General features: G+C 46.6%; 1 protein-coding gene across 2 annotated transcripts in view; it reads left to right on the top strand.

Moving 5' to 3' along the window:
• Runx1 (RUNX family transcription factor 1) overlaps positions 1-16,735 on the top strand; it is a 223,697-nt gene extending 206,962 nt beyond the window's left edge. The window contains exons 7-8 of one of the 2 annotated variants that reach the window (XM_021184936.2): positions 5,442-5,603; positions 12,787-16,735. In XM_021184936.2, the coding sequence (XP_021040595.1) occupies positions 5,442-5,603; positions 12,787-13,256 (632 nt within the window). In that variant the 3' untranslated portion in view covers positions 13,257-16,735. The remainder of the gene's footprint in view (positions 1-5,441; positions 5,604-12,786) is intronic. The other variant, XM_021184937.1, reaches the window with a different exon arrangement.
• The last annotated feature ends 1,407 nt before the right edge of the window (positions 16,736-18,142 follow it).

Here is an 18,142-nt window from a genome sequence, read left to right as displayed (position 1 = left end):
GAAGCTCCTTTCTCTGTGATAACTCCAGCTGTGTCAAGTTGACACAAAAATAGCCAGTACAANTNACCCCTTGTCAACTTGACACACAAACACATCACTAGTAAGCCTCAACCCTTACATTCTTATTCATCCCCAAGGTCTAAACAACTTTAAAAGTCCCACAGTCTTTACATATTCTTAAAATTTCAATCTCTTTAAAATATCCATCTCTTTTAAAATCCAAAGTCTTTTTACAATTAAAAGTCTCTTAACTGTGGGCTCCACTAAAACAGTTTCTTCCTTCAAGAGGGAAAATATCAGGGCACAGTCACAATCAAAGCAAAAATTAATCTCCAACTGTCCAACGTCTGGGATCCAACTCACGATCTTCTGGGCTCCTCCAAGGGCTTGGGTCACTTCTCCAGCCATGCCCTTTGTAGCACACACGTAGTCCTCTGGGCTCCAGATGCCTGTACTCCACTGCTGCTGCTGCTCTTGGTGGTCATCTCGTGGTACTGGCATCTCCAAAACACTGCGTGACCTCTTCAGTCCTGGGCCTTCAATTACAACTGGGGCTGCACCTTCACCAATGGCCTTCCATGGCCTCTCACAGTGCCGAGCCTGAGCTGCTGTGTGACCCCTTCATGCCTTCAAAACCAGTACCACCTGGGTGACCCTTACACATTACCAAGTCCCACTGCAGAAGGAGTACAACCTTGCCTATCTCTGGAACACAGCCTCTTTGTGCTTTCAGAAAACACTTCCCAGAAGATGTCACCTCAACGATGCTGGTCTCTTCTTAATCACCGCTAATTTCTTAGCTCCAGCTAACCAGCATCAATAGTCCCAGTAATGCAAAGTTTTTGCTTTAGTAGTTCTGGTATCTTGTTAATCACAGCTGATTCTTCAGCCCCAGCTAACCAGAACTACAAAATCTTCACAATAAAAACAGCAATGGCCCTGAAGAGAGTCTTTAATTTTCCCCCTGAAATTTCACAAACCAGGCCTCCATCTTCTGCACTGTTCTCAGCATTACCTTCCAAGCTCCTACACAACATCTGACAGAGCTCTTAACAACGAATGGATCTTCAAGCCCAAAGTTCCAAAGTCCTTCCACAGTCCTCCCCAAAACATGGTCAGGTTGTCACAGGAATACCCCACTCTGCTGGTACCAATTTGTCTTAGTCAGGGTTTCTATTCCTGCACAAACATCATGACCAAGAAGCAAGTTGGGGAGGAAAGGGTTTATTTGGCTTACACTTCCATGCTGCTGTTCATCACCAAAGGAAGTCAGGACTGGAACTCAGACAGGTCAGGGAGCAGGAGCTGATACAGAGGCCATGGAGGGATGTTCTTTACTGGCTTGCCTCCCCTGGCTTACTCAGCCTACTCTCTTATAGAACCAAGACTACCAGCCCAGTGATGGTCCCACCCACAAGAGGGGCCTTTCCCCCTTGATCACTAATTGAGAAAATGCCTTACAGTTGGATCTCATGGAGGCATTTCCTCAACTGAAGCTCCTTTCTCTGTGATAACTCCAGCTGTGTCAAGTTGACACAAAAATAGCCAGTACAAGTACTATAGCTCTCCAGACTTGTATTCTCATTTTCAGCCTATATTCAGCTTCCAGCAACTTGTGACATCTCCATGTTGTACTCCCATGAGCTTCTGTTTCTAATCAACAGACTTTGGGTTGGTTTTACATGCTTGCCTGCCTCCCAGGACTTGGGTGGTACCCTGCTTTCCTGCTAGAATTCTGTGAGAGATACAGGAAAGTAACGGATCTTCTGTTCTACTTTTTTCCTTGTTCTAAGGACAGGAATGGTAACTCCGAAACTCTTTACATTTTAGTGCTAAAAAAGGAAGAAGCAGGCCACTCTGATATGAATTATTTGGCAGCATCATGGTGGACTCTAAAGATGTTTTGATGTTGGTAGCTTTAAGACATTCTTTTCCTGAGTGAAATATGTCATGGTGCTTTGTACTGTCTCCCTACCTTTCCCCTTATCTTTGACCTCCATTTCAAATACAAGGGAATGGGGTTCAGGGATGTAAAAGGAGCCCCTCTTATCTATTATTTGTAATGGCCTGGTCATGTAATCTCATCAAAACCATTTGTCCTGAAAACAAAAACAACCAGCATACAGAAGGCTCAACTTTTCTGGTGCTTTTAAAAACAGAAGCATGAATTGATTAAAACACTGAATTCCTGCTTTCTCTGTATCACGCAATTCCAGATTCCTTACTCACTCAGCATCTAATCCCCAGAGCCTACCTCTTCTCAAGATACTCAGCTCCAAGCACTCCAGTAGTTTACCTGAGTCCCACCCCAGTTCAAGTGTGTGTTGCCTTACCAGATAAGTCTCTTGGCAGGACTGAATTTCCTTTAGCAATGCAATCATGGAAATCACTCAGATTAATTAACCATTTTTGATGGCCACATATTGTGACAGGTCTTTTTCCTGTTGCTTGCTTGTTTCTTGATATTATTCTTGGTAGTCAGAAGAATGTGAGTCTTGCCTGAAGCTAAGTTTATGGTGGAGGCAAGAGTCAACCCCAAATCTGGTTGACTTGCATCCTAATGCTTTCCTGCCCTGCTCCTCCCCTCTGCAGAACATAAGCATGTCACAAAAGTCACTGCTGCCTTGCCTCTACCTTGGAAGCAGACATTTGCAAGTCCAAATTAGTCATGTGATTTAGCAGCCAGCCTCCATTCAACCTTTACATCATCCCGTGTCTGTAAGTCTTACAAAGTAAAGACCATAAAACCATTTGCTAGTGAATCCCTACCACCAGGGCCTGGGTGAAGCAAAACTATTTGTGGGAACATGAATAAGGGAACAAGTAAATAATTTCCCCAGCCTATGAATATACAAGTGTTTGAATTAGTGAATGGGTGAATGAATGCATGCATGAATGAATGCATGAATGAATGAATGAATGAAGCAACTCTCAGTGTGCTGACATGTGCATGAGGAAGGAACCTTTCCAAGCATCACATAGTTAGAAGCCTTTCCCTGATGAGCCAAGGCAGGGGCGATGTGGCTCCTAGTCACCACTATCACTGGCTACATTTCTTGTGCCTGGCACATGGTATATGTTTAACCAACTCTTGTTCACTTGGATGGATTGGCTTACCAGAGGCAACTCCTTCAAGACTAGTACACCTGCACTTTGCTGAATGCCTAACGGTGACTCTCTCAGCCAGTGGCCTTTTCTGGATAGCTCCCAGTTTAATCCCTCCTTGTGGCATTTCCCAGAATGCACACAGTTACGATTTTAAGTACCTACCCCTCAACTCCTGTCCCCTACATGATGCTTCCCGGGCAACATATAGCAAAGGTGAGTTGGACTATTTTTAACAGGGAACCTCCCCTGTGGCCACTGGATGGTTTTAGAGATCATATCTCTGCTGAGAGAGAAGTATGGAGGTTTGATCCGGGGCAACTGGCCCTCTCAGCAAACAGATGGGCCTAGAGCTCCTTTTTCTGATAGGCAATCAACAGTATGGCTGTTCTGATTCTAACTTTCCTGTGTTCCTAGCCCCACCTCCCTCCCATCCTAACAAGGACAGAACCTCTCCCACAAACGCAGAATGCACTGTATTTCCGTGCCTCGTCTGGTTTGTTTTTGTTTTTAATGGAACATTAAAAAGCTGAAAACAACCCAAATCACAAGAAGAGGCTCACCACCACCACCTACTGGCCCACCCCTGGCAAAGGACCGGAGTAGGTTCCTGGTGCTGGCGGAAATGATGGTTGATGGCGTCAGTGACCCACTCAACACTGTGGTGGGAAGTAAGATGATGCCAAATCTATAACCTGTGTTTAAAAAAAAAAAAAAGAAGAAGGCGCAGATCCTGAGCCTGAATCATAAAGGCCGTTCCACCGAAGCGAGGCTATGAAATATTACGCAACGTTCGCACGGTTTAATTACGAGTTTAGAAAGGCCTAGCCTGAGTTTTTCACTACAGTAAAACATGACAGAGCATGAACCCTGGCACCACACTTTATGCTTAGTGTGGTTTTAGACACAGGGCTGGGGTGCTAGGCTGTCTACACAACAAGGCATGGATTACAATACCGCAATTCACACCCTGGGGGCCTTCATGACAATTACAGAACCTCCTTTGTTTGCTTTTTAAGTGATTAAAATATTTGAGTAGTATATGTCCATTTGCTAAGTGTGTATATTGAAGGCACTGGCATGCCTTGTGGAAAACATCTGAGCGTGTGAGCTTTGGGCTCCCCGCACACACACAATGGAGCAAGATCCTTACAGTGATGTGGGATGCAGGATGGTGTTGTTTCTGCACACCTCCAGGCCTCAGTCGGCTGTAAAACCGCACAAGGCTCCACCTGCATTGCAGCACTTGTCTGATGAGTTTAGTGTGTGCCAGCTCCCTTTTCTGTGCCGTCCCTTCAGACAAACTCTCCACCATTGCGAGGATGTCAGGAGGTCTCTTCACCCAGAGATTCCAGGTTAAAATGTTTGCCCAGGAACAAGCAGGTCTGTGGTCCTTACGTTGTCGAGTTTGTGGTGGTTGTTGTGTTTTATTTTCCCGGACACTAAAACCAAAGTGAGTGAGAGAAAGGTACAAGGCTTATTGAGCTCCGGAGTCAAGTGCACAAAAGCCATTTGCCTGAACTCTCGGGTTCACCATGTTTGCACTGTCTGTCTGTCTGTCTGTCTGTATCTCTCTCTCTCTGTCTGTCTCTCTCTGATGGTCTCTCTCTCTGTCTCTGTCTCTCTCTCTGTCTCTCTCTGTCTCTCTCTCTGTCTCTCTCTGTCTTTGTGTGTGTATGTGTGTGTGTGTGTGTACGGGGGAGAGTTATCTTTTTACTATCACTCTCACTATTGTTTCTATGGCATTGGAGGAATGGCATTTGCTGAAGTAGGAAACATACACGTGCCCATGGACATTTTCCTCAGGGTTCCCCCACGCTCCAGATCTCCTTACATCCTTTGTGCTTCCTGAACACAGGTGGCCATCTGAGCCGATACAATGTTTCTGGTGATGATAAATGTAATTGCTGGCCAGGATGAATGTGTCATCCTGAAGTGTCACTTAAAGTGATCCAGTACTACCAGAGTCCAGTATAAACCATTCCCAACAGTATTAGTGTGAATATATATATATATGTATGTATATATGCTATATATATTATAGATAGATAGATAGATAGATAGATAGATAGATAGATAGATAGATGGAAGGAAGAGTTACCAAATAAAACTCTCCCTAAATCCATGAACTGTACTTCAATATCTTTAATGGGCCTTCGTAAAACAGAGGCATCAAATACTTGGGCTCTAGTGGTCTCATTAGACACAAGTGAACAAGCTGTGTAAACACATGTACAATCATTTAAATAATGGCTAATAATTATCATGATAAGAATTTTTCGTCTTAAAACCCTTGCCCCACCCCATCCATGACCAACATTCTTGTCTCCCTGCAGATGCCAGGCAGATCCAGCCGTCCCCACCGTGGTCCTATGACCAGTCCTACCAGTACCTGGGATCCATCACCTCTTCCTCTGTCCACCCAGCGACACCCATTTCACCCGGCCGTGCCAGCGGCATGACCAGCCTCTCCGCAGAACTTTCCAGTCGACTCTCAAGTAAGCCCTGTGAAAACACACCTGCAGCGGGGCTGGAGGGGAGGATTCGGAGGACTGCAGGAGACTCGGGGAGACACAGAAAGACACAGGAAAGGCAGAACATGGCTAACGGACCAGAAAAGGGTTCAAAGACCAAATCTCCTGCCTCTGTGCTTGTCCAGTGCCTGAGCACTGATCTTTCTTAACATGCTAAGAGATGCCAGATGAGGAGGCAGCAATGCCTTAGACAGTCCATCCCTTGGGGATTTGGGGTTTGCTCATATCTGGTGAGAAATGTTGGTGGTCAAGGGTTACTATTCTGATAAGTGAAAGTGGCCTAAGGATTTTTGTTCCTTTGGCCAAGAGATTAACATCCCAACTGAATTCTAGACCGAGGCTACTCTTTCCAGAGGTGGCCAGTTTTTATGGCTCCTGCATACAGCACAGTGGGGTACATACTGGAATAGGACACAAATACGCCCCAAGATAAACATTCCCAGCTAAGAGCTGTTCAGACTGAGGCTAGGAACCAGGTAGAACGCTCAGGTGTCATGGTTAGCATAATTGTTGTTAATACGAGCTCATTAAATATTAGTCATTTAACCTATGAGCCCTTTGGGCTTGGCACACTCACCTTCGCTCCTGGGCAGGGAAATCAGAGTTACAGGGGGGAAAAAATTCCTTTGTTGAAGGCAAAAGAAGAAACTTACTGTTTGGGGCTTTGAAATTGGAGCCGAAGCAAACTGTGAAACACTTCAGAGAGCTTCATCCTTTAGAGGCCCGTGAATGCACTCCCATGTGTGCCGGGGGAGGGGCAGGCTTTGCTTTCGGACTCTTGAAGGCAGATTAGAATAGATGAGGGGGCGGGTAGAGGAGTTGGGGCTGCTGCTTTAAATGTTGTGAAAGACTACGTTTCCAGACAGCCACGATTGCTTAAGACTCCTCCAGCGGGTCAGCTGCTCCCTCACAATCACCCCCAATTCACCCCGCCTTTCCCCAGCAACCATACTGACATTTGGGCTGTATCATGTTTTGTTGTGGGGACAGGGGACTGGCCTATGTACCAAACAATAGATAGATGACCCTTGGCCTCCAGATGTCAGTAGTAAATGGCCCTGTCTGTCCATCAGAAATATCTCCAAGGCTGGGGACTAGCTCAGTGGGCAAAGCCCTTATCTTGCAAACATGAGGACCAGGTATTAAGGCCAAGTGCAGTGGCACAGGCTGCTAGTACCATCACAGGGACATGGGGACATGTGAGTATCCAGACTAGTTGAATTAGAAAGCTCCAGGCTTGGGAGAGACCCTGCCTCAAAAAGCCAAGTTAGATGGCTGCTGAGGAACACACACACGCACACGCACACAAGCACGAGCCTGCATGCGAGAGTACTCATCACTGAACACTCAGAATGTTCCCACTCGCCCCCTACAAACACAAACCCACAGAAAATGTTGCTGGACATTGTCACTTGTCTCAGCTGGGGGCATTGAGAACTTCTAGCTTCAACTAGGCCTTGGTGCTGGACTGAAATGCCAAAGCCAGCTCACTCCCATTTTCACCTGACTGGAAGCCGTCAGTGCCAGCACCTCCCTGGCAGCTGACGGTCTCCAGAATTAAGAGGGTGACATAGAAATGCTGGCATTTGTTCAGCTGGCTGTGTGTAAAAGCCTGTCCCCTCGGGGACACAGTGTGATTCCAGCAGCACCTGTCGACGTTCAGACTCCCTCCCCCCGCCCCGTGACAATTGTGTCCACTGGCCACAGCCTCCATCTGAAATACTGTTTTCCTTGGAAATGTCCCCAGTGTGGACTTGCCCCTTGAAATTTATTACATAAGTCCTTTAGCTTGGTCACCATCCAAAACGGGCACCTGGGGCCAGCTCCTCTGGCTGACCGGCGATCACATGTAAAAGTGGCTTTTAACACTCATCATTTACTCTCTGAGGATGGCGTACACAGGGATGATCCGTTTGACCGTATCCACGTCCCTTCCTCCCTTCAACTCCCCATACCGTCTCTCTCAGAACTTCATGTCCTTTAAGGTTTTGTGTGTGTGTATGTGTGTGTGTGTGTGTTTCTTGTCAGTCGAGTGCAGGGAGTGCCACCCATATACTCATGGGACTAGGGACATTCACTACCACAATCTATCCACAGCCACTGTCACACAAAGTAAAGTAAGTATCAGGTCTAATTCATGGCTATATGATCCAGACTTCAACAATACAAGCTAGAAGGAAAGGTATTTATTTAATAGTACAGGAAAGAGAGGGGGGAAGAGAGAGAGAGAGGAGAGAGTAGAGAGGAGAGAGAGAGAGAGAGAGAGAGAGAGAGAGAGAGAGAGAGAGAGAGGAGAGAGACCTCACCCGGACCCCAAAGTGACCCTCTGCTGCCCAGTAGGGAAGACCAAAGAATGACAAACAACTGGCATAGAGAGTGAGCCTCAACTTGGCAAAACTCCCTCTAGAAACCAAGCCCCGAGCACAGGCCTCAAAAGCCTGTAATGTGTTCTCACAAACCTGGGCCAGAGAGGGTAGGTGGGGTCCCTGAGAGGAAGAGGCTGTCAGGCCCACAGTTTGTCAGCCGAACTTGACCCCTCTGTGGCTGATGTGCCTTCTAATCCCACCAGTGACAGCTTCAAGTTCTGGGCTTTCAGTCTCCCCCAGCCCGACCTGCTTCGCTGCTCAGCGCACACGCATGCGCGCGCTGCAGCAGCCGGGCTCTGTCTGTCTCTATCCCTTGCAGACAGACAGACTCCACACCTTGTCTGAAAGGAGCTGCCACGTGAAGGTTTATCTTTCCTCCTCGTTTCTTTTCTTCCTTTATTTTACCCTCTTCCTTTTCTTTTGGTTAATTAATGTTTAGCAGCCAACCTGGGCGACAGACAGCATGCACTAATCTGAGTCACGCAGAAGAGCCTTTTAAGGCGGTCATTATCTGCTCAGGTTGTTTAATCCTTTGGGGGCAGTGGGCGGGGCCTAGGGTGGGACCTCTTTCATCCACATCAAGCTTTAGTGCCAAGACTCTGTGCTCTGTCAAGATAGAGACTTAGCACCATAGAGGGAGAGACACTTCCAGTGAAAGTAGCTGAACCTTCTAATCCTCACACTTCCTACTTTTAAAGTCCTCCCATGAATGGGGGAGGGGGGCAGTCGTCACCTGAATTGGGTGGGTGGGGGCGGCGTGCACCGGGCTAGCCAAAAGAATAGAGGAGCTGTAGTTGGGTGATGGATAAATTCTGTGTGACTGCTGATGTGTAAGGAAAGAGGTTAGACCGGATTTAAAAATGAAAACATGGGGAGCTGGTGAGGTAGCTCAGTGGTTAGGAACCTTTGCTGCTCTTCCCAGCCCCCCCCCCACATTAGCTGGCTCACAGCTGCCCATAACTCCAGCTCAAGGGCATCTCTCTCCTTCCTCCAGTGTCTGCAAGCACACACACACACACACACACACACACACCCCTAACTAAAAATAAAATAGCTGTAAATGAGAACAAGTATTTGAATAGAGCACTTGAATTTGAACATATCTAAAAGGCCCATGTCTTTTTTATTACAGAGTGTATGCAAAGCGATACAGGGAGGGATGGAGGGAGGAGGGGGAGGAGGGAGAGAGAACCTGACCTCCCGTAGAAAGACGCCACACTATCTCAGATCTTCCACATACTCTGCCCCCAGCAGCTGAGACTGTAACATTACTCCTGCGCTTATGCCCATGACAAATCACGGACTCACTCGGGATTCCGGTAACGTGGTACCATTACCACATTACCATGTAAGAACTGGGACAGACTGGCAGAGCATGTTCAGACACGGCTCTGAAACGTGGTGACCTCTCCTTCATTTTTTTTTTCCAGTGGATTCACCTTTTTGTCTCAGGACAAATGAAGCAAGAGGGATAATGGGCAGAGTCATTTGTTTGTGTCCAGTGTATTGCATCAGATGACAACAGGCTGATTGTGTGTGTGCCTAATGCTCTCCCTCCTGCCTCAGCTTCTCCCTAGACTGTATAAATCTAACTGGAAAAAAAAATGGAGTAGAGCTTCCTGTTAACTCTCAAGCATGTCATGGCTCTCTGTAAGCAAAACAAGTGACACAGAGTTTGCTCATAGAGGTCCCCGGTGAGGGTGCGAGATGAACCCTGAGGAATGAGGTGTGGCCTGCTGGCTGGAGGAGAAGCTAGAGGGCAGCCTACCAGGGCAGCACCAGAGCCACTGTTGGTTTACAGCCTTTCCCTGCCCACATGTCTGACTTGCTTTGAAAAGATTAACAGGAGTGTTTGTTTGAAAGTCAGACTCCTGGTCTCCTCATTAGTAGAGGGATTTGCTGCAGACTTGGGCTGCTCCTATAAACTCTAATTACCTCTCTGATGAGGAGTCTATTTCTCTCACATTCAGCCCAAATGTACACAAGAGTTCCTTTTGTAAAATCGTGTTAGAGCAATAAAAGATTATTGAGAGGGGGTGGAGGGGGAGAGGGAGAAACAAGAACACAAGCCCTAGCTCTCCGTGCTGAAATAATAGGCTTGGAACAGAAAGAAGTTGATCACAGCCCATGCCTTCCAAAAAACAGATTAATCCACCCGGGTAGCTTTCCTTTCAAAGGAAGCTTTTCGGTCCCCTCAAGTTTCTCTCTAGCAGGCTCAACTCTGTACCTTAATTTGAGAATTTAACATTTTGAACACTTAGTTCGTGCCTCTGCCCTGTGTTGTTGCTACTGCTGAGCCGTGCTGGTGCAAACAGTATAGACCCAGCCTGCCCTTGCTCTGACTGACAGACACAAGCTACCGGAAACACCGTCCTAACTCAGCTGGTGGGCGGATGTGCATCCCTTCCTAACCACTCTCAGGTTATCTGGTAATGTCTGAAGATTCTTTTGGATGTCGAAGTAGCCGGCAGGGGGTCGACGGAGAGGCCACTAGAGGCATCTTGTGGGTAAAGAAGGAAGATGCCACCAAACAGTTGTCAGTCTCCAAACACCCGCTAGACATAATACAGCCCAAAGATGCCAGCAGTGGCACTTTTGGCAAGGGAACCCTCCTGTCCCTCCTGTCCCCTGGTCTGCCTCAAAGGCAGCATGCACACGTGCCAAGTGCAGAGGGAGCCGGTGAAGCAAGGGCAGTCTGTAGAACTGTAAATTCAAAATGAATCTTGTAAAGAAAGTCTGTCATTTCCGGACAAAACAAGTTTTGCTATCCATTTGTGTTAGAAGCTAGTGACACAGCAGCTGGAGCCATGACTCAGTGGTTTAGAGCATGCACTGCTCTGTGGGATATTGGCATCCACTTCTAGCCTCTGGGGGCACTGCACACACACAGGCTCATAACCACACAAAGTAAAATTACCTTTAAGAAGAAAACAGTGACGCAGGTCTTAGATAAAGACGAGACAAGAAGTCAAATGTCTAAGGTTACTATAGATGGGAAAAAGTCAGAAGGCAGAGACAGAGGCAAGTGATGTGTCAATCACCGACATTCACGCCATCCCTACCACAACACGCCGCACTGCACCTAATAATGGGAAATTAGCCAACTTTCAAGGGATCAGAGTCTACAAAAATGACAGTTTTCTATTATCCAACCTGGCTACTAAGTGCAATGACATAATATTGTTATTATAACATACTTAACATATAATATTCTACTATCAACATATCAGTGGATGCATTACCTCAGTTATTTTAATGTTATGCCATTGTATACTGTTGTATTAATATTGTTATGCCAATGTCCTGATTATATTAGCAATATACCAGTCAGTATTGATGCTTTCATTAGAGGATAGGCCTTTTTCTCCCCCAGTAAAGAGAAGTTGTTCAGCTTTGGACACTCTGTTGTCCTGGTCACTCAACAGCAATAGGAGCTACTTAGCGCCCATGAAAGTGCACACAGGTGCCACCCTGTGCTATAGGTTAAGGCTATGTTGCAACAGAGTACAAGTCTTACAACCATTTGAAAATGTAAAATCCATTCTTAATTCCTAGGACACATAAAACTTCTCCCCAGCCAGACTTAGCCAATGAGCTACAGTTTGCCAACCTGGGATCTAACATTTATGTGTATTGGAAATGTTACATTACACTACAGTGTGTGTGACAGGTACCTATATGGTACATATACTATGGCGTGTCAGGATACATACCACATGCCGCCCACCACTCCCTGCAACGCGTCTGCCATCGCTCTGTGTCACACTGTTTGACATCTGTCATGGCAAACATGCTGGGGGAAGCCCACTTCTTGCTAGATAGTCCCTGCCACCCCCCCCCATTCCCTGGCAGCAGCCCTCTGCATAGAATCTCATCTTCTTAAGTGACAGTATCTTGGGTAGTTATCTGTCCTGTTGACTTCTAGGTAAGTGTACATCTCAGGCAGGAATATTCTCAGTGGTCCCCTCCTCCCTGGGCAGGGAACTGTGGGCAGTCCAGTGTGTTCGGTGGGTGCACTCTCCGTGCTCCCTCCTCCATGGTCAGGGCCAGTCTGGGCACTCTTCTGTGTCCTGAGTAGGAGCACTCCCTGTGCCACCCCCCACCATAGTCATTCTGTGCAATCTTGTGTGACCTGGTTGGAAACAGTCTTGGTGGTCTGGGACACTCTGAGCAGTCCTGTGTCCTGGGTGGGAGCAATTTTTGTGGTCCCCCCTTCCACAGGCAGGGGCAGTGTGTTGTGTGGGAGCACTCTCTGTGTAGCCCCCTCCATGAGCAAAGGCACTCTCCGTGGTCCTCCTCTCCATGGGCAGAAACACTCTGGGTAGTCCTGTGTGTTTGGGCAGGATCACATGATGTGCCCCCCGCCCATGGGCAGGAGCACTCTGGGTAGTCCTGTGTCTTAGGGCAGGAGCACTTGCTGTGCTCCCCTCCCCGTGGGCAGGGTCACTCTCTGTGGCCCCCCTCCATGGGCAGGGGTATTCTGGGTAGTCCAGTATTTGGGGCAGGGGTACTCTCTATGCACCCCCCCCCATGAGCAGGGCCAGTCTGGGCATTCCTGTGTCCTAGGTGGGAGCACTCTCTGTGTCGCCCCCTCCACGGGCAGAGGCACTCTCTGTGGTCCCCCCTCCGTGGGCAGGAGCACTCGCTGTGCCCCACCCACCCACCACCGTGGGCAGGGGCACCCTGGGCAATCCTGTGTGTCCTGAGCCGCAGCACTCAGGCAGTCTAGGAAGCCTCCCTGACCACACACTCACGCCTTCTCTTCCTCCGCCCGCCCACAGCCGCTCCGGATCTGACCGCCTTCGGCGACCCACGCCAGTTTCCTACGCTGCCGTCCATCTCCGACCCGCGCATGCACTACCCAGGCGCCTTCACCTACTCGCCGCCCGTCACGTCGGGCATCGGCATCGGCATGTCAGCCATGAGCTCGGCCTCTCGCTACCACACCTACCTGCCGCCGCCCTACCCCGGCTCCTCGCAGGCGCAGGCCGGGCCCTTCCAGACAGGCTCGCCCTCCTACCATCTATACTACGGCGCCTCGGCCGGCTCCTACCAGTTCTCCATGGTGGGCGGCGAGCGATCGCCCCCGCGCATCCTGCCGCCCTGCACCAACGCATCCACCGGCGCCGCGCTGCTCAACCCCAGCCTCCCCAGCCAGAGCGACGTGGTGGAGACCGAGGGCAGCCATAGCAACTCGCCCACCAACATGCCCCCCGCGCGCCTGGAGGAGGCCGTGTGGCGGCCCTACTGAGCTGAGCGCCATCGCCATAGAGGGACTGGGCCCGCCGTCCATGCACAGACCCCGCCAGGAGGGCCCTTGGAGGCCAACAGGAAGAATCCCGGAGGGAAACTGTGAATGCTTCTGATTTAGCAATGCTGTGAATAAAAGAAAGATTTTATACCCTTGACTTCACTTTTTAACCACGTTGTTTATTCCAAAGAGTGTGGAATGTTTTCGGTTCGGGGTGGGGAAAACGCAGCCCATCCTGTTTGGCATCTATTTCTTATTTCGGAGTTTTCTTTTCCGCACCTTATCGATTGCAAAAATGCCTGTTTGCATCTGGGTGGTCGTTTATTTTTAAGTGTGTATAGATTTGAGCTTGCTTTTTTCTTCCTTTGACCAACTCAAAGAAATAAAATTCCCTTCTCTGTAAGGTTTATTTAACTTTTAGACTTTCATGTAGCTGGGGGTTTTATTTGTGTTTGGTTTTTGTTTTTGTTTTTATTTTTGAAGAGACAGCTACAGCTTTGGGTCATTTTTTAACTACTGTATTTCCACAAAGAAATCCCTAGATATTTATGTATCTGATGTTTGAACATTTACATATGTGTTGATACTTTTTTAATTATTTAAATGTACTTATATTAAGAAAGATATCAAGTACTACATTTTTCTTTATAATAGCCAAAGTTAAATATTATTGCGTTGAAGATGTCTGGGAAAAAAAGGAGATCGCTTGGTTAACTAGAAATATTGTTTACATTAAACTCCCTTTATGTTATTCAAACAAGTTGGTAGGTAACGCAGCAATGTTTTTAATTGGACTGTAGACACTGAGGGTCACTCCAAGGTCAGAAGTACAAAATTTTCTGCTAGGCTCAACAAATAATCTCATACCTGGCTCCTTCCCTACAAAAAGAGAGGCGAAACTCTGTCCTGAAAGGGTTCAGAGAGGTGCCAAGGATTTGCTCTGAAGAGGATTTCATTTTGGCCTGGAGATATACTTGCCCCAAGGCCTCCTCATTCTGGCATGCTTTATCACAGAGCTCAACCAAGTAAGCTGTTGGTCAGGGGGTTACTTACATAGTATTTACATAGACCCAAACCACTGAATGTGATTTTTAAATTGCCTTCCATTAATAGTACCCATTCATTGATGAAAACCAAAACTTGAGGCTGTACCCCAAAGATCCAAATAGAAGATGTAAGACCAGGTGCCTTTGAGGCCTAAAGGCTGAGTTTTAAGAGAGTGTACCCCAAAAGTCTGAAGGATCTGGTTTCCCTCTCCCAGTCTTAGTGGAATCAGTCAAGGGAGGCAGATGCCACGCCCACCTGTGCAGGATGCTCCTCAGAAGCTGCCCCTTCACCAGCATCTTCTCCCACCAGGCCGAGCCCCTGACCTTTGGGGTGCATCAGTGTGATAGATCCCTGTCTCTGCAGTCTGCCATGGCTACGGTTCAGATGTGCATCGTGTCACTGTAAATGTAATGGTACTATTGTTATAGTGGAGGACTTGGTTAAAATCCAGTTGTTCTACAACATATGAAGCCTAACCGCTGGTTCTGACATACATGTGCTCAAAATGATCTGGTTGTTTGGATTTTTTGTTGTTTTGTTTTTTGATGTACCTCTTAAATTAGTTGAAGTGATGTCAGGTCAACTCCGAAGAGCGTTTGAAAGCAGGACTTCAGCACAGTGTTTGATTTTTTTATTATTATTAATATTATTTTATAAATCTAAGCATTCAGATTAGATCTTTGGCTGCAGGCAGCAAAAACAGCTGGACTTATTTAAAAAAAAATACAGCTTGTTTTTTGAGTTATCTATATCTATATCTATATATTGATTCTTTGTCTTACATAGAGCAGCAGCACTTTGGTAACCTGTGATACCAGGTTGTTCTTGTCTGGAGAAGAGCGCTAGCAGGATTCAGAGAAACTCAGAATAGATTTTCATATCAGCCATACCTTCCTCCTCCATCCGGTCTCCACTCAGTTATTCCACAGAACACTTCGACAGCTGTGTTGTCAGAAAAATTTTTAAAAATTTAATTTCTCAAAAGGAGTTTGTTTCTCCAACATTAGATGTTCCTCTTACCATAGGCTGCCGTATCTGGCCTGAGAAAACGGTAGGGAAAGACGAAGGAAAGAGATTTCTATTTTTTCATATTAATTTTGATATCTGAAGATACTCTAGCCCTTAGAGAAGAAGCAGATAATCTCACACATTGAACTTTTGCCCTGGGCACCATGCATCAAGAAGGCTTATCACTGTGTTAGAGCCATTTAGTGCTTCCTAAACTTTCATCAACATAGGCAGTATTTAGTCTCAGAGAAAAAAAATCCATCAGGCACATGTAGTCTTGGAGATAGATTCCACGGGGCAGGTATTTCTCTACCTGAGAAACTGTGTTCATTGCCTTCGGGTGCTTCAAGGGGTCTCCTCATTCACTGTCTTCAAGGAAGACCCATAAGCCAATTCTGAGATAATGGAGCTGTTGGGAATACTGGTCCAGAGAAAGAAAAATGGGATGAGCCACTCCTACTGCTTATTCAAGCCCCTATTTATAATTTTAACACACTTTCCATTCCTTCTGGTTTTCTCACCATCTATATCCTCCCAATAGCCCTTCTCACTTTTCTTTTCCCTCCTCCAAACACACACACACACACACACACACACACACACACACACACACACATCCTCTGCCCCATACCAAGTGTCCAGAACACAGAAAGTCTAGTTCTTCTCCGTTTATTAAAGAACAGGGTGTGTCAGCCATTCTCTTGCTCACGGGTTTTTTTCCCAAGAGAACGAGGCGTTACCAGCCATTTTCAGTCTGCTTTCTGCCCAGATACTGCAGCAGAAACTCTGAGGATCACAACCCGTGGCTGAGCAGCTGTGCTGCTGCCCAAACGTCCTGTGCAGACAAACGCACGCTGGGACTGCAAAGGCTGTCTCTCCTTCTGCCTCTTTTCTTCCATACGTTTCTCTCGAAAGGCCTCAACTGAGGACTGCAGATTTCTTTCTTGAAATAACTTTCCCCCAGGGACATTCGGTCTTAGGGGTTTTTTGGTTTTGATGGGTTTTTTGTTTTGGTTTTTTTTTGTTTTTGTTTTTGTTTTTTTTTTTTTTTTGGTTCTTCTCATTTTGTTTGTAGGAGAAGGCATGAGATGTTGAGGGTCTATCATACATGAAAATAAATAGTTTGACAGCAATCTCAGAATATATTTTTTTCCTTATTTGAACAAAGGACTGTTTTGTTTACTCTACAGTATACCTTTATTCGGTGGGTTTGGCTGTTGGTCCGTTCGCTGTTTGTCGGAAATGCCTTCCCTCTTTCAGCCGGGTCAGTATAGCCAAAGCTGATCATTTGTCTGTTTTTTTTCTTTTTTTTCCTCAGAAGAGTTGTATCCACAAACTCAATTGTATTTATGTATGTAAATAGATTTCATGCTTCATTATAAAATATTGTTAATGCCTGTAATAACTTTTTTCACATTTTGTGTGTGTTTCTAAGGACTTTTTCTTATGTTCGCTAAATATTGTAGAAGAAAAATGCTTCTCTTCACTTGTTTATTTTAGATTTAAAAAAAAAAAACCAAGCTGCTTCTTACTCACTTTTATAAACATAATAAACAAGCATGGTTCCAATGGTTTTTTTTTTTAAGTTCACCTTATGTTCTAGGAGAAATGAATGTGCAAAAAAAATCAATCTTCAAATGAACTGTTGGATATTTCTATTACTCTGGATGTAAAAAGATCAATGGAAAAACGAAAAACAAAAAACTTCCAAATTGAAATAGCAGTAAACCACATGTATTGGGGGGAAAAAACACCTCAGAAAATGCAGTTCTCCAGCCTCCAGCTACTGCCCACACATGTGGCAAGTGTTAGATGTGGTCGTGAGGAATCCCAAAATCAGTGCCCGGGCCTTTTCCTTCCTGGTACTAACATTAAGAACACCTCCTAAGGGGCACTGTCAGGCTCAGGTCTTAAAGCACATAGATAAGAGAGAATGTCCCAGAACGCTTCTCAGTAGCCCAGGCCAGCGGGTACTCACGGCACTGCACCTGCCCACTGCACACAGTCGGTGAGGCAGCTCCCCTCTCCTGGGGGCCATGCAGAGCCAGGGCAGGGCAGCCCTAAGCTACTGATGTCTTCTTTCCTTTGTACTATGGTCTTTTCTGTAACTCCAATATTCAAACCCATGTGAATGGCAAATAAACAATTTGACAAGCACCTATGCCCTGTCAGATCGATTTCGTCTGTCTGTTCTGAGATGGGTGCCAGGAGCATTGTAACACAGCATGTAGATTCTTCCACGAAGCACTTCAATTTCGAGGCTGAGTCCTTCCCAGAAGAACTTCTAATAAGCCCTGGCTGCTGAGGCTAAGGGCCTGGGAAGGAAGGCCAGGCACCCCAGGGGTCAGAAGGTTCTTTAGCTATGAGGGGGTTTGGAGGTGCGTTATAATTCTTCTTTAAAACACAAGAAGGGCTAAAGAGATCTCAGTCAGCGAAGTACTCCTGACAGGAGGGCCTGAGCTCAGCTCCTAGAGTCTGCATCAGAAGCCCATGTGATTCTGTGTGCTTGTAAGCCCAGCACGGGAGAGACAGAAATGGGCAGGTCCCTGGGGCAGGTCCCTGGGGCCCAGTATATTTGGCAAGTTCCAGGTTAGTGAGAGACTCTGTCTCAAGCAAAACAAGAAGTAGAAGAAACCTATAAAGCAACAACCAAGGTTGTCCTTTAGTCCACGCACATGCACACACACACAAAACACCTACACACATGCACACATGTGCACACATATACATGGACGGACACACCTCTATAAAAAGGAAAAAATGGAATTCGTAGACATGAAGTGGAAAATATATGTGTCCACCTGAAGCCAGTCCCATTGTACATGTTTGTT

This window comes from Mus caroli, chromosome 16, assembly GCF_900094665.2.
Source record: "Mus caroli chromosome 16, CAROLI_EIJ_v1.1, whole genome shotgun sequence".
Classification (NCBI taxonomy): Eukaryota; Metazoa; Chordata; class Mammalia; order Rodentia; family Muridae; genus Mus; species Mus caroli.
This window is presented reverse-complemented; position numbering and strand designations above follow the sequence as displayed.